Here is a 14,699-nt window from a genome sequence, read left to right on the forward strand (position 1 = left end):
TGAATCAGCTGTTATGTTCAGAGATTGGTAGGGTCTTTTTGAGGAGAGATTAGTCAGAGGCAGGTGAAAGTCTGCAGGAAAAAAAATACAATTGCAGGCTTTAATTTCTGCTCTCCATTTCTGGATTTGAAGCGTGTCGTTCCCCACTTCTCTGTGCTCCATCCAGGCCTGTTAGGAGAGCAGTGGGGTCCTGCAGTATCCTGGCTAAATGATGCTGCTGGGCGATCTTCACTGACTTGGTATTTTCCACCAGTTAGATCCCTGCCTCCCAGTCCAGGTGCTCCAGTGCCTGAGTGCAGAGCCATGCGTCCTGTCCCACTGAGCATGGTACCCAGAAGCACTGGAGCTCTTCATGAGTGACAGATCGTCTATCCACGTTGCTATTTTCTTTATCTAGATCTAATTGCTGTACAAGCCTGTCTCTACTGGGTGCTTTTTGAAGTTGCTTATTCTGAGCACTCAGCTGTAGCATTGTCCTGGGCTCTCAGGCCTTGTTTAGTGCTGATTTTCTAACAGCAGGAACTTCTTTTCTCATACGTGTTTGTCCCTGATTCCTTTATTTATTTGTGTACTTATTTATTAAAGCCTCCATCCGAGCTTGTTTCCTTTCCTCTGAAATGATGAGGGTGACTTGCTATTAGCAAGCAGCCTGCTGGCTCAGTTCTGGGGAGGGGAGGGGGGGTGTTGGAGGACTGAGTCCATGCGGCTTTTCTTCTCTCTCATACCCTTGCTCAGATGATGGTGGTGACTCCCGGCGTGATCTCGCTGCAGGCTTGGACTCCAAGGAATACTGCTTGTCGGACCGGGACATTGTGGAGGTGGTGAGGACAGAATATGTTTATACCCGCCCACCCCCGTGGTCAGACACCCTTCCCACCATCCACGTCATTACACCCACCTACAGCCGGCCCGTACAGAAGGCAGAGCTGACGCGCTTGGCCAACACGCTCCTGCACGTGCCAAACCTGCACTGGATCCTGGTGGAGGACTCACAACGGCGCACGCCTCTCATCACCCGGCTGCTGCGGGACACGGGGCTTAACTACACCCACCTCAATGTGGAGACACCCCGCAACTACAAGCTGCGGGGAGACATGAGGGATCCCCGCATCCCCCGGGGGACCATGCAGAGGAACCTTGCCCTGAGATGGCTGAGAGAGACCTTTAACAAAAATAACAGCCAGCCTGGGATTGTTTACTTTGCTGATGATGATAACACCTACAGCCTGGAGCTCTTTGAGGAGGTAAGACCCTGCTGGGTGGCCCCAAACTGGCAAAATACAGCAGATTAGCACACGGGATGTAAAAGATGGTGTGTACTGAGCTGAGGAGATGCTGTGTACATCCTCTCCTGAGCTCTGGATCAGTCTTGTCTGTATAGTGGTCCCACTGCAGCTGTCCTGAGGTATTCTATGGGGCTTGGTTACTGCACTGCACAGTGTCAAAGGCATCCTATGCGAAGTAATGGGAACCCCAGTTTATCCTGTGGCCTGTGCTCAGGAGGCAGATAGGTTTTGCTGTGAAGGAAGCTAATGAGGAGCTGCCTTCCCCTGTGGGGAGCCTTGTTAGGGTTGGAAAACGGCCTGCTGTCCGATGTGCTTGTGCAGAAGCACGTGCTTAGCAAAAGGAATCTCAGCCATCTTCCTTCCGTGCACCATCCTGGAGGAGATTTCCGGCTGGTTCCCGATCTGATGTTATCCACCTTTCTTCTCCACCACCCCTATGTATTGCACTTGGCTGTCTGTTAATTCATGTTTGTTCTTGTTTGAGGAGTCACTGGGGTTTCTCTTCCTTGCTTGCTGTTTGCTCTCATCCCAGAGTGTCCACTGGTGAAATTCTGTAGCTGTCAAGAGCCCGGCACTTGCTCTGCACAGATCCCCAGCTGAGGTAGCAGTGCCCTTTCAGAGTTACGCCTGAATGGTGTCAGCACAGTCACAGCGCTTGCAGGACATCTTGTTCAGAGATGCTCTGTGCCATTGTCTCTGGCTTGCTGCACACGCGAGGAGCATGTGTTTGTCAGTGCTTGCTTCTCCTCCCAGAAAAGTGGAGCCCTTCACACACTGCCTTGGAGAGGACTGTCTCTGCTGGGAGACATGTGCAGCACTCCCCTCCGGAGCTCTTCCTCTCGCAGCTTCGGGGGACGGATGGTCTCTCAGGCTGTTGTAAGTAGGCGATGGGGCTGAGATCTCAGCCTGGAAGCTTGTGGCTCCAGGAACGGTGATGGCAGACTGAATTTCAGCATGTGCTGACGATGGCCTTGAGCATGGGAAGGCTGCCATGTGCTATCGCCACCTTTTCTCTTTGTTCCACTCCTATTGGGGCTCTAAATGAACTCCTGAGCCTTTCCCTGTTTGCAGATTTGCAATGGTCTTACAGTGCCAGGTACACTGTACCTCACCTGGCTTCCAGCTCAGAAATTACTTGTTCCCTTGCTCTCCTTGAGGCTGTGCTCTTGCAGCAAGGGATGAAAAAGGAGGACTGCTTCCTTCCCTACCAGTTGCCAATTTTCATACCAGGGATCTCCTATTTATTTGCTCCATACATGCCCCTTTTCCCTTCCCTAATGGCTTTCACTTCAGCTTGGGTAGCCACAGGAATATGCACGCTTTTAAAGCTGAAAGCAAATTCAGACTGAATGTCGTTCTTCCACGGTCCCCTTTGAGGCTGGCTCTGGCAGCATCTTGAGACAGACACTGCACATGAATAAAGCAGAAAGGGTTCCTTCGTTCACTCATGTGCTTTGCTCTTAGAGGCTTCTCCTCTCTGATATGTAGCTGCAGTTAAGGTCACACGGAGCCAATGAAATGTGCTGTGAAATGCAGAAGACACACACTATTGTTCCCTGTGGACAGGGGCTGCCATTAGCATGTGTTTAATGCAGAAGGGCAAGTGCCAGAGCTCTTCTGGTCTCGTTTGCAGTAATTAGCAGTGATGAGATTAGCTCAGGGAGATCCCTGATCTAAGAGACTGGTCTGAGAGCAGAACGCGAGGCTGAGCCTGCCAGCAGAGCAGGACAGGGCGCTGGGGGTGAGCGGGCAGACTGGCACTCAAAGCATCTTTGTTGGCAAGTGCAGGCATCTGAAATGTCCCCTGGTGGCTCCTATCTATTTCTGTTGTCTCTGCAGGGAGTAGAGGCATCCAGCATTGTTCCGCTGGGTAGCAGGAGCAGCTACAAAGCATCGTTCCGCAGGCTGGGCGTTTCTGGAGAGGCTGCGCTTCACAACTGGCCATGAAGTTGTGTGCTACGGCTGCAGGGCCTCACTCTAAGGATGCCTTACTGTGGCTCGTAGGCTGAGATTGCAGCTCAAACTCCTTAGCTTTCCGAGAAAGCACCTTTCTTCCTAGATATGCCATTCCTGCATTTCCAGGTGGCCTTGGACAAGATGCTTCCCTCCTCTGTGTCCTGATTTCCCCAGCTGTCCATGTGGGGGACTGATGCCCCACAATTCCAAAGACCTTTGGACAAAAAAGCAGCCTTAAATCTCAGTGATGTTTATTATTGGCAGCTTTGCTGTTAATACTGAACTGATGCTTGGTTCCGCGGCTATCTGTTACTATTGCTATTGTTAGTTGCCACTTTCCAAACCAATTTGCTCATCCAGCTCCAGGATGTGCATCCTTGTACAGGTGAGTAATGAACTCTGTGGCTTGGTCCAAGCCACAGAGGGTGCCTGGGAATGTAACCAGGGCTCTTAGCTCTAGGGTTTGTCCTGAAGCTCGGGGACATTCATTTCTTGCAGGACACTGAATAAAGGGAAATTGTTCTGCTGGGTTTGTGTGTTGGAAGTCACATGCAGCCAATCCTTCTCTGCACACCCACCGTACCCTTCTCTTTCCTTGCCTCCAGATGCGCAGCACCAGGAAGGTGTCGGTGTGGCCAGTAGCCTTCGTCGGTGGCTTGCGTTACGAGTCACCCAAAGTGAACGCTGCAGGGAAGGTCTATGGCTGGAAAACTGTGTTTGACCCCCATCGCCCCTTTGCTATAGACATGGCGGGGTTCGCCGTGAACCTCAGACTGATTCTCCAGCGATCTCAGGCTTACTTCAAACTGCGAGGAGTGAAGGGAGGCTACCAGGAGAGCAGCCTACTCCGGGAACTAGTGACCTTGAATGACCTTGAGCCGAAAGCCGCCAATTGCACTAAGGTATGGTCTCTTCCTCAGACATGGGATGTAAGGATCCAGAGGTAGGAGAAAGACCATTCAACCCCATCATTCAGTCACTCTGCATTTGAAGAGAGCACACCCCCATATCAAGGGGCTGGAAATGGGCGATTATGTGTTAAAATACGTGGAGGGCAGTTACCTTTTTTGGTTGCAGGCTGCTAACGGTTGCCATAGGCTTTGAAATGTGGAGTCTTCTCTCCCCTGTAACTGTACCTCTTTTTTATATTACCTCTAGAAAATATCATTATTTTGAGGATGGGTTTATCTGTGGCCTTGCTAATCCCCTGGAGCAGGGAATCCCATAGGTGAAATGTATGTTGGTTGCTTTATGTGAACTCCTGAGCGGGACTTTTCAGTACTGGTAGTGCTGTGATAAGGTAGTATCCCATGAGATTTGTCCCTCTGGAACACATTTGAACTGTAACCCAGGGAGGGGTACCAACCACGGTGTTTTCCGGCTGCCAGGGAAGATTGTTCACACAAACGCTGCCTCGTTGCGAAGTTGCCTCCACCTCCCTCTTGACATCTCTGCAATATCACTGTAGTTGTCCACAATAACCTGGATCTTTCTGTGTCAGAGATAACGTAGCAATGTTTTAATGCCTGGTATATTGCTCTGAGCTCTAGGAGCCTTCCAGGAAGCTTCATTTTGGAGGGATTTTAGTGCTGTCAGATGACTGCTAATTATTTGACATTGCCTAGGAGCCACCAGGTCATGGAGCAGGACCCCTGTGTGCTAACTAACGTAGAAACTCAGAACACAATGATGGTTCTTGCCCTAAAGACTTCCCAGTCTAGGATGAGAGACAACAGATGGACATCCATCTGGAATGACAGGGGAGCATGTGAGACACAATGAGACAATGCTGGTTGGTGTGACAGGCATCAGTCACAGCACATCAGCAGTGGAGGTGCTGTCAAGGGCTTCGAAAGCTTTGTGAGTGGGTGCACTGAGCACTGCAGGTGTGGGGGGGATCCCTCTGAGATCACAGACCACTGCGTAGCACTCGCGTGCCTTTGTCTGTAAAAGGGAGTCTGATTTAGGGAGTCTTTATTGCTTAATTATCCCAGGAGGATTATTCTCTTTTTTTGCAAATAAGCTGTTGCTGCCAACAGACCCAGTGTTGGATCCAGGTCTCCATCCCTTTTTGGGACAGGCAAACATTTTGAATAATAGCCTTTGTCTCTGTTTTCCATCTTCACTGCTCCACAGCTCCCAGCTGCGGAAAAAACAAGGATCTCAATGTTCAGCAGTGTTCAGGCAAGGAATCCTGGAATAAGGACAAGGAGCTGAGGAGGAGCAACTTTGTTTATTATCTGATACCTGCTGTGCCTCATTTTTTAAATCTACATGTCTGTGCTTATGGCTGTCCAGCACTGGGATAAATAACACAGATGGTCTCCCAAGGGTGGGAAAAGAGATTGGATTAAAATTAGATCTCTGTTCTTGGGCGCTGTGTGCCCTGCTAGCTAGCAAGAAAGTACTGACTGGAAATAAATGTGTTTCCAACAGGCCAGGGGAGACGCACAGGTTGCTTTTAGTCTGATGAGGGGTGTTTACTCCATGGCCAGTTATGCAGTCTTTGGTACATTGTCCCTGCTGTAAATAACTATTGGAAAGAAGCTGTGTTAAAAGGCTGGGGATAGGAAATGACGGTTGCGGAGGAACGCATGGAGGAAGGAGAGGAAGGAAAAGATTGTTTCCAGGCAGGAGGAGAAAAATGATGCTGTCAGACAGGCTGCCGTGTCAGTGCTGTCACACAAGCGCTGCAGGTCAGAGATGGAGAGGAAGCAGGAATTGCTGGCCGGGATTTGAAGCAGACTGCATTTCTTTTTTTGGCTAGGCTGTGGGGATCTTACAAGGGTCCTTGTTGTGAACTGAACGCTGTCTGCTCCTGGCAAACTCTGAGCGCAGCTTTGCAGGTTGAGCTTTGCCTTTCTGTTTTCAGCTGATGCCAGCAGCCTCCATTTCCCAGTTGCTGTTTTGCTCACACGTTTGACGAGGAGGAGAGTCCGGACAAGCAGCAGAGAAGGACAAAAGTAGTCTTCGATCTGAGGTCCTCTTGCCCCGCAATCAAAGCACAGAGTTCTTTCTCATTGTGGTGGTGTGCTCCCAGCAGTTGTCATGGTTTGCTTCTGTTAAGCATAACCATACTCCTGCTTTGCAGTGAGATTTACATTAAAAATTATGATGTGCTCAGATACAGTCGTTAAGGGGGGATCAGAGAAGTATGTAAGATAAGCACAGACATCTCTTCTCCAAAAATCCTGCCCTCTTTGCGTGCAGTGCTGGTATTTGTAATATTTATCAGAATTCAGCCCACAAATGCACACTCCCCAAAAAAACTTAAGCCTTGGCCAAAGACATACATCCTGCTTATTGTCTTTGATTTGGGAACTGCCCAAAATGAAGGAGAAAATTAACGAATTCAGTATTAATTGCTGAGGAGAAAGGAGAGAGTTATCCCTCCTTATCAGGAGGGAAGGGTTGGTTTATACTGGAGTTGTAAGGAAGCAAGGCTTTGCAAGCATGCTGTGATTTCTGTGTTCTGCTGCTTCTGCATTTCCCCCCTCCCCAACTTCAAAGCAAACTATACTCTCTTCAATCCGTCGACACAGGATAGAGGTCTGAGATTCTCTATTCCCATAAGGTTGATGTAACTGGGACGTATTCTGCTCCCCATTTTCTACTAACACCTGAGGAAACAAGCTGCAGTGTGCTCAACCAGGGAGCCCTTAAAGGAGAAGGCCTTCGAGTGGCCCCAGCTATTGAAAAAGCCTCAGCGTGGGCCGGCACAAGAGGACAGTCCACAAAATACAAGGTCATTGGAAATGAGGCATCTCTTGTTCCAGCTGCTCCTGGAGCCGCTTGTTTCTCCAGGGAGATAGGCGTAGGTATGTTTCTTCGGGTGAGGCAGGCTTTTGTGCACTCGGGTGGTCTCGGTAGCAATTCAGAGGGATTGAAGCGGTGCCTGAAAGTAGTCATTCCTTCTTTCTCCTTATCTCTGGGCTGAGTCAGATCTGAGATTAAATCTGCGGGTTGGCAGCTCGGTGTTTAGGTGGATTTTGTGAAAGGGAATTGGCTGGCAGCTTTGTGCTGGACGGGGAAGGGCTGTCTCTGAGGCTTAGATGGGGGGTGTGTGGGCACTGGGAAACGCCACAGTCACTGTAACTGGTTGCTGTCAGACGCAGGCTAGAGAACAGGGAGCAGAGAGGCCTCTCCCGGCAGCACCTGAACCACACACCAACACTGTGGTTACTGTGAGCCTTGGGACCGGCTCTGGGAGGGGAATAACTCCTTGTGCATGTGGAGGAGACCAAGCCTTTGGGCCCAGCAGCAGCAAGGAGATTACACAGCAAAAGGAGACCAGAACTGGCTGCTTCGTGATGTCACAGATCTAAACCAGCTAAAACTGGCACAGAATGGGCAGGAGAGAGGAAGAACATCAGCCTAAGGCAAGAGGCTTGAAAAGGAGCACTTCTCTTCCTCCGGATTTTATCCTGTGGTGCTACGTACAGCAGGCAGGGGATCAGCTTCATGAGCTCTTTGTTTGCCTTTCAGGGGCCGAGCAGCAGGGTACAGATGGAGCAGGTCTGTCCTCTTTTGGGTTAGATTGTTCCTGAGCCTGCGCTCCTCTTTTCGTGTGGGTTTGTGACCAGTTGTTTGCGGTGGGCGTTCAGTGTCCTGGCTGCTGCGTGACAGCACTTGGTTGGTAAAGCTTCACACGCGCACCAGTGAAGACACCAGTGCTTGAGCTGTTGATTTTTACGACAGACGTATACCACATATAATACCCATCACAAAGCACAAATCTTCAAGTTGGTGTAATTGCACAGTTAAAGATTACTGTTTGAGCTCTGGCTCATTTAATAGCAGTGGCGACGATTCTCCTGACGTATGGGAAAAGCAGGAGTTATAGGGAGAAGCAATCTTTATTTGTTATACCAATGGGTGTTCTTTTGGGAGAAAAGGGCCTCCACAATGCCTAAGAGAGCCTGCAGAAATTTGGTTTAGCACAAGCAGGAAGAAAATCCATCATTTCGGCTTAGTGTCTCTTTTTGTTCACATTGTGTGGTTCAAATAACCCTTCCACGGAGGGTCTGTGAGCTTGAAATCCTGTGACCCCCCCCTCCAACTGTAAGTCGACTTGCCTCTTTGCTTTTTAATTTCCTGTTAGAAGACAATGAAGATGTCTACTATGGAGATGAGTGAATCTTTGTAATCTCTTAGATCTGTTTTGAGTCCTGTGATTCTGAATGGCAAGGCTGTGAACGACTGGAAGTGTTTTGCAGTAGTAGAGATTTTTAAAGGGGACTCCCTCAGGTGACCTAGATGAAAGCACCATTCAGGGGAACTCAGATTCTTGGTTCCCCTCACTCTTCACTCCCTTGCAAGCTGGACTTTTTGCACAAGCCGAAGCTTCCCAGGGGCACAAACCAAACCCACTGCTTGTGGAAAAAATCAAGTGATTGGCTGAGAGGAAAAGCAGGTGTTTGTGTACTAAGTGGTGACCTCCCTCCCACATTAAAGACCACAGCCTGAAAAATGGTAGAGGCTGCTGCATCAAGTTGCAAACTCTGAAAATTCATCCATTTTAGTTAATTTAATATAAATGTCTACTTTGGCAATTGGGTTTAACAATGCAAAAGTGGAATCCAGTTTAAAGAAAAGCTACTAATGTGTAGTCGTCGTCTGTTTATGGAGTATGTGGCTGGAGTTGTTTAAGTGTGAGTCCCGTTCCTGGCAGCGTGCAGCCCTCGGCCATCAGCAGGGTTGAGCGTTTGCGTGTCAGAAGTGGAAAGAGCTCTCACCTGCTCCCGCTGGGAAGGAGAATCGGCTACCGGATTTTTCTAGCACCTGGACTGCATTAAGGTTTATACATTCTGTTTGTTGGATGAGGAGCCCATAACCGCTGCGTGCATAGCACTGAGAGCCACTTGTACAGACCTGTTTGGTTTTGCCTTTCCATAGGAAAGTAACGCAGTAATTGCATCAGCGTTGCTGCAGCGGGTGAGCAGGACTATAATACAGGCTAACTTTGATAAGCGGGCTCTGAAGTGGTTGTGGGGGAGCAGTGAAATGGTTTTTTGGACCCGCTCCAGACAGCAGTTGGTCTCTACTGCCTTAGTATTAGCAGGCGAGATTTAAGCCCCGCACAGGAGGTGTCTGCTCACATCAGAGACAAATTTGGTCAAACAGCTTCCTGGGAAGATGAGGGTGCTCCTGTTCAACCCAAAGGGTTTGAAAAATGCTTTGTTCGTCCTTTAGAAACAGAACATGCCCTCATTTTTCAGAAAAGCAGGGACTGGGTATGAAATGGTTTGCAGATACTTGGATTAAATGTGCAGAGTATTGTCATAGCAACGAGAGGGAAACCCCCGCAAGGTAGGAAATATGAATGCGAACAGGTGAAGGGAAGCAGGAGACTGTAGCTCTGAAGGGATAAAGCTGCTGCCAGCAACCCAGGTTCTAGGAGCAAAGCTATGAGTATAATTGAGTCTAGTGAGGGGAGAGTATTTAAACAGCTTCTAGAACTGTCTGCGCCAGCGGTATAGCACAGCTAGTAGAAATTATTTACCTGTAACATTCCCCCCTCCTCTAAAAATGTTAGACCACCTCTTCAATTTATTTTTTTCCAGTTCTCCTCCAAAAATGTTGATCTGTATTAAACTTTGCTGCTAAGACTTGAGGGAAGCTTTTAGCAGAAGCTTCAACTCTGTTTTGAGCAAACTGGGGAGGGGCTTTAAACTGATGCAACGTATTGTACCTGGTACAGAATAGAGGATGGCAGCACGGGGCCAGCATTTCAAAGGAAATGTGTATGGGGGCTTTTTGAGGCGATGTGGTAGAGTAATGCTTCCTGGGTTATGAAAGGGCTGTGAACGTGGGAGGAAGGGAGTGTTCCGTAACTAACTCCTGCATCTCGCAGCTCTGACACAGCAGAGGTTGCAACAGAGAACTGGAGCAGATCGCACATCACTCTCCTATCTTTTTAGGGTCTTGAAAGAATTTAAAAGTGAAAAAGAAGTGGTAGTGAGGTTAGGGAGCAGACTGATGTCTTCCCTCCAATAATGGATTTTCAGAGATGCACTGAAAAATTCATTTTAATATTTCACACGTCCAAAGGCAATGGTGATGACTGGAGCCACTGGTGGTGCTCAGTATTACTGCTTCTTCCCTCTGTGCACGCGTCACGATGTGACCTGAAGTGGCAAGAAATTGCATTTTCACTCTGAGCCTAGCAAGTAACTCCACGCTGGCCAAGGATGTAGTAACACGATAACCAAGACCCAGAATAAGGAATTTGGGGGAAACATGCATGTGATTCTCCGGTTATGAAGGAACTGCCTTACATCATTGAAAAGGTTGATGAGCCTTTCAAGGAAGATGGTTGATAACTACATGGAAGGAGCAGGTTAATGTCCCAAGACAGTACACTGTAAAATGGGTAATTTGCGTGCACTGTGCATTTTGGATAGCAGTAGGCCTGCCTAAATGAAGTTTTATGCAAACCTCCTTTCAGCTCTGAATGCGCCATTAGGCTCCAGGGTAGATGGTTAAATTGCACTATTGATTTAATGTGCAAGAATATTTGTTAGTGCAGTGAAGAGATGCAGCTAATGACTTCTGTTGGCTTCTTCAGATTTTAGTCTGGCATACGAGGACAGAAAAGCCTGTGCTGGTGAACGAGGGGAAGAAAGGATTCACAGATCCCAACGTGGAAATCTGACTGTGCATGGGTGAACAGAGACCAGGTAAGAGCTCACATTTTTTGAAAAGTAATGAGAAGCAACAGTAAAAAAAGGAAAATACTAGACAACGACAGGAAAAAGACAAGAGTTCTTTTAAATGTGCTTTTTAATTTCCATTTTTCGCATCTCCGACCTTCCCTTACTGCAAAATTTCTGGAGACCATTAGTTAATCTCTCTTTTTTATCTTTAAGACAAGCTGCTGAAGGGGAAATACCTCCTGAGAAGTTGGGGGGAAGAAGAGAAATCCAGGGAGTGAGAATTTAGGCAGAAGTTACACTGTTAAAAAACCTAAACCCTTGTCTAAACAAGTAGGTTGGCTTATTAATGGTACTAATAATATAGCTAAAGCACAAGGGTGAAGGATGTGGATTCATCCACCTGCAAACACCTAAGGAAAGCTAAGGCAATATCAGTGAAAGCATTTTTAAGTCAGGCAGAAGCTTTCACTGAGGGAAGAGTTTAATTTATATCCACACCGAAGCCACGCAAAGTCAGTGACAAGTAAGGGAGGGTGTGGACTAAACGCCAGATGAGGTATTTGTTTACCTAAAGTGAGCACGAAGTGTCTTCTTCCCTGGAAAGAAGGAAAGAGCACGTACGTTGATGGCTGACTTTCTGCTCATTTGTTCGTGCCCTGGCTTCTCACCTTTAATTACCAGAGCATCCTGGTGCATTTAGTCTTCTGTATCCCCGGAGTGCACTCTGCAGTTGGTTTGCTAGAATGAAGGATGGGCTATTTGCTTGTTTCTGCATCCAGACTATGTTGCCACTCATCATTATTATGGGGGAAAAAAACAACCCTCCCTTTAACTGGAGTGTAGAACCAGGCCTGTAAGGGAGAGAAGGCTGCCGCTTGTTCTCTTTTGCTCTTGAATACAGAGAAGTAAAAGCAGGAAAGGAAAGGGATAGATTTGCTCAGCAGCAGTATTTTTTTAACAGTAATGAGCTCTCTTATAACACGTTCCCTTGGGCGAAGTGGATGGAGCCCTGCCTGCTGCAGTGGCCCGCCTTTGCCGCCCGTTGGCAGGACAGCAGAGGAAAGCCTGCACTGCATATTATCCATGCTATATATAGCGGCTTTGCAGAGAGGCCATAGCTCTTCCGCGCTGTCACAACTGCTTTTCACCAACACCCAGTTGCCTAGCAGCAGTACTCACAGATCTGCAATCTGAGATGGGTTTTGGGATAGTTCCAAGGGGTGGCAGCTAACTGCAGCGAGGCAGAAGGGTAATATACATGCCGGTTGTGTCTCTGTTGCAGAAGATTTCTTCATGCACAGCCTGCAAGGTTCCTCTCCACAGCATACAACCAGCCAGACATGCAGTAGCCAGGACCTCTGCTGACTTCCAAGAGTTTTAGCGTACTGAAAACAAGCAACACTGCATACATAAACTACCCGGATTCCCCTACCCTTCCTCCTGGACTCTGAGCAGAACCAGACGCTCTGGAGGTGGAGAAAAAGCACAGAAAATACAGGACTGACATCGACTTCAGTGCAAGGCCAGCTGTCTCGCCAGATGCTTGGGTTGGGAGAAGTGCATGCAGGGCACGCTGCACTGAAGACACGGCCCAGCTGGAATGGTAGTCTGGACTGAGGGGGCCGTTTTACAGGACCTGAAAGCAAGGGTGAGAATGCCCACAGGAGAGTGTTGGCCCCTGATGACTGGTTTTTCCTGAGACACACGTACCTTGTGGCTATGTGTGCAACAGCCTAAGCAGCTCTCTGTTCACGGAGGGGACAGCTGCCTTCTGAGATGGCACCTTAGCCCTTAATTTTAAACCTACTTTAATCAGTGTTTATTACGCTGCACAAGACAGGAAGGTTTTGGGGGAGGGTGAAAAGCAAGGCAGGTTAGAACAAAACCATTAAGTATCTCTGTTCTCTTTGTATTCCCTCCCCTTTCCCTTCATTAGTTTCATGGTTTGGAGGACAACTCTGACATACCTCTGTGTTCCTGGATGGAGTTATGTTTACAGCATGTGGTTCTCTATTCATCCATGCTAAAATAACTGGAAGTGGGTTTTAATGAGATTGTTGTGGCCGTACACCGTAATACTTCATCCAGGCTCAGACCTCGGTTCTGTTTAGCTCTAATTTGGTTCACATGAGCATTAGGTGTGGGATTCTCTGAAGGGTGCTCCTACGTAAAGCCAAATTTCCACTACTGAAAAATAAAGCCAACGGCTTAAAACTAGAGATTGAATGATAAAAGCTGAATTTAGTGCATTTACCATTCTACTGGAATGTCTCCTTCAGCCCTAGCCCCTTTTTCAGGGCCATGCCATACTTCTGCAGAGCTACTGGCGTTAAAACCACGCTGGAGCACTTGGAGAGTTAACTTCTGACGGACAGAGCAGCACCCTTGTAAAGGGGATCCTGTGCTTAGTGTTCTGTTTCTTCAGCACCTGGCTTGAGGTAGGTTGAAAAACTATCTATGTAGAGCATTAGTCGCCTCTTCCCTGTTCTGTGACATCAAAGGACCTGAGATAGCACTGATGAAAGCGTGTTCTCTGATGAAACTGTATTTTGCTTCTCAGTGAGAGACACGGGACTGAGCAGTGCAGAAGAGGAACCTGGGTGCTACTGCCTTGGTTGACTCTGTAGTTGAGATTGACAAACTTGCTGAGGAAGAAACTGAGGTACAACATACCCCTTCTCCTCACTTCCAGCCCCTTTAAAAAAACCCCAAACTTACCTCCCCCTTCACAGTTGTTGTCAAACCTTTGATCAGCCCCCACAGTCCCAATTCTTTCAAAAAGGTCTGAAGCACAATTTTACCTTTGAATTGAGGGAAGATGTAATCCTGGAAATAGACTTGGTTATTTTTAGCCCTAACACATAGAACTATTAAAATGCTATAGATTTGATCGTTAGCTTCACAGTGCAAAAGTCTCCCCTTGGACTAATGACATTGTGTATTTCCTAATATTTAAAAAAAAATATTTTTTGTAAGTTATTTTCTCCCACAGTATATCAAAACCATTGGGGAAAAGCTGCATTCTTTAGTTCCCAGTCACAGAAGCCTTGCTACATAGCCTTTACAAAAATGTTCCTTTAGATGCATTGGCTGAAGCGCTACTTGGATAGAAAGCATTTGATGCTACCGGCCGCTGGCTGCTCTATGGGAACGGGCATTGTTAACTTCTATTAAAACAGCAGCTCTCTGCACTCAAGCAGATTCATTCTGTTATCGTACTAGCCTTCCAAGTTCACTTCAGTCTGCAAACCCTAGAGTGGGAAGAGACATTTTTAAAGGACTACAAAATTTTCATACCATTTAGATAGTTTCCAACCGACGTCCTCTCCTAGCTGCGTGTTTTGTTTCACTAATCTTAATTCCAGTCCCCGCTGGGTTGCAACCTTCCCTCCTTGGAAGGAAATAACTTCCAGAAAAATGCAAAGGATCGAGTCCTGAACACAACCCTACACATACGCTCCACTCTCCTCAAAGATGGTCACACGAACCTGGGCCCTTCCAACTCGCACAGAGGCTACCGTGGTCCTCAGGAGCAGAGATACGCATGTTCAGTAAGACCAGCTCTGGCCAGGATGGAGTGTATTACAGCTGCACTGTCTGTTCTCAGTTTTAAACAAACTGTATTTAAATTTGTTAAATAAAATTATGGTTTCTAAGAGCCAGAATACCCTGCAACTCCATTATCAGAGACAGTACACATGTTTGGTGTTTCATAGCGCGAATCCTCTGGTTACTGGAGCAGGGGCTAAGCGACTTCTTGGAGATTCTGAACAGATTCGCAGCTTGAGTTTGATCTCTTCCT

The 14,699-nt window shown here is 47.7% G+C and overlaps 1 protein-coding gene across 6 annotated transcripts in view; it reads left to right on the top strand.

The window, feature by feature from the left end:
- The window catches only part of B3GAT1 (beta-1,3-glucuronyltransferase 1), a 39,168-nt gene extending 24,613 nt beyond the window's left edge, over positions 1-14,555 (top strand). For 3 of the 6 annotated variants that reach the window (XM_063355001.1, XM_063355000.1, XM_063354998.1), the window contains 4 exons: positions 736-1,244; positions 3,848-4,144; positions 10,810-10,921; positions 12,180-14,555. In XM_063355001.1, the coding sequence (XP_063211071.1) occupies positions 736-1,244; positions 3,848-4,144; positions 10,810-10,896 (893 nt within the window). In that variant the 3' untranslated portion in view covers positions 10,897-10,921; positions 12,180-14,555. The remainder of the gene's footprint in view (positions 1-735; positions 1,245-3,847; positions 4,145-10,809; positions 10,922-12,179) is intronic. The other 3 variants (XM_063354999.1, XM_063355002.1, XM_063354997.1) reach the window with 2 other exon arrangements.
- Positions 14,556-14,699: the final 144 nt, after the last annotated feature.

The sequence above is a fragment of the Chroicocephalus ridibundus genome, chromosome 18 (genome assembly GCF_963924245.1).
Source record: "Chroicocephalus ridibundus chromosome 18, bChrRid1.1, whole genome shotgun sequence".
Classification (NCBI taxonomy): domain Eukaryota; kingdom Metazoa; phylum Chordata; class Aves; order Charadriiformes; family Laridae; genus Chroicocephalus; species Chroicocephalus ridibundus.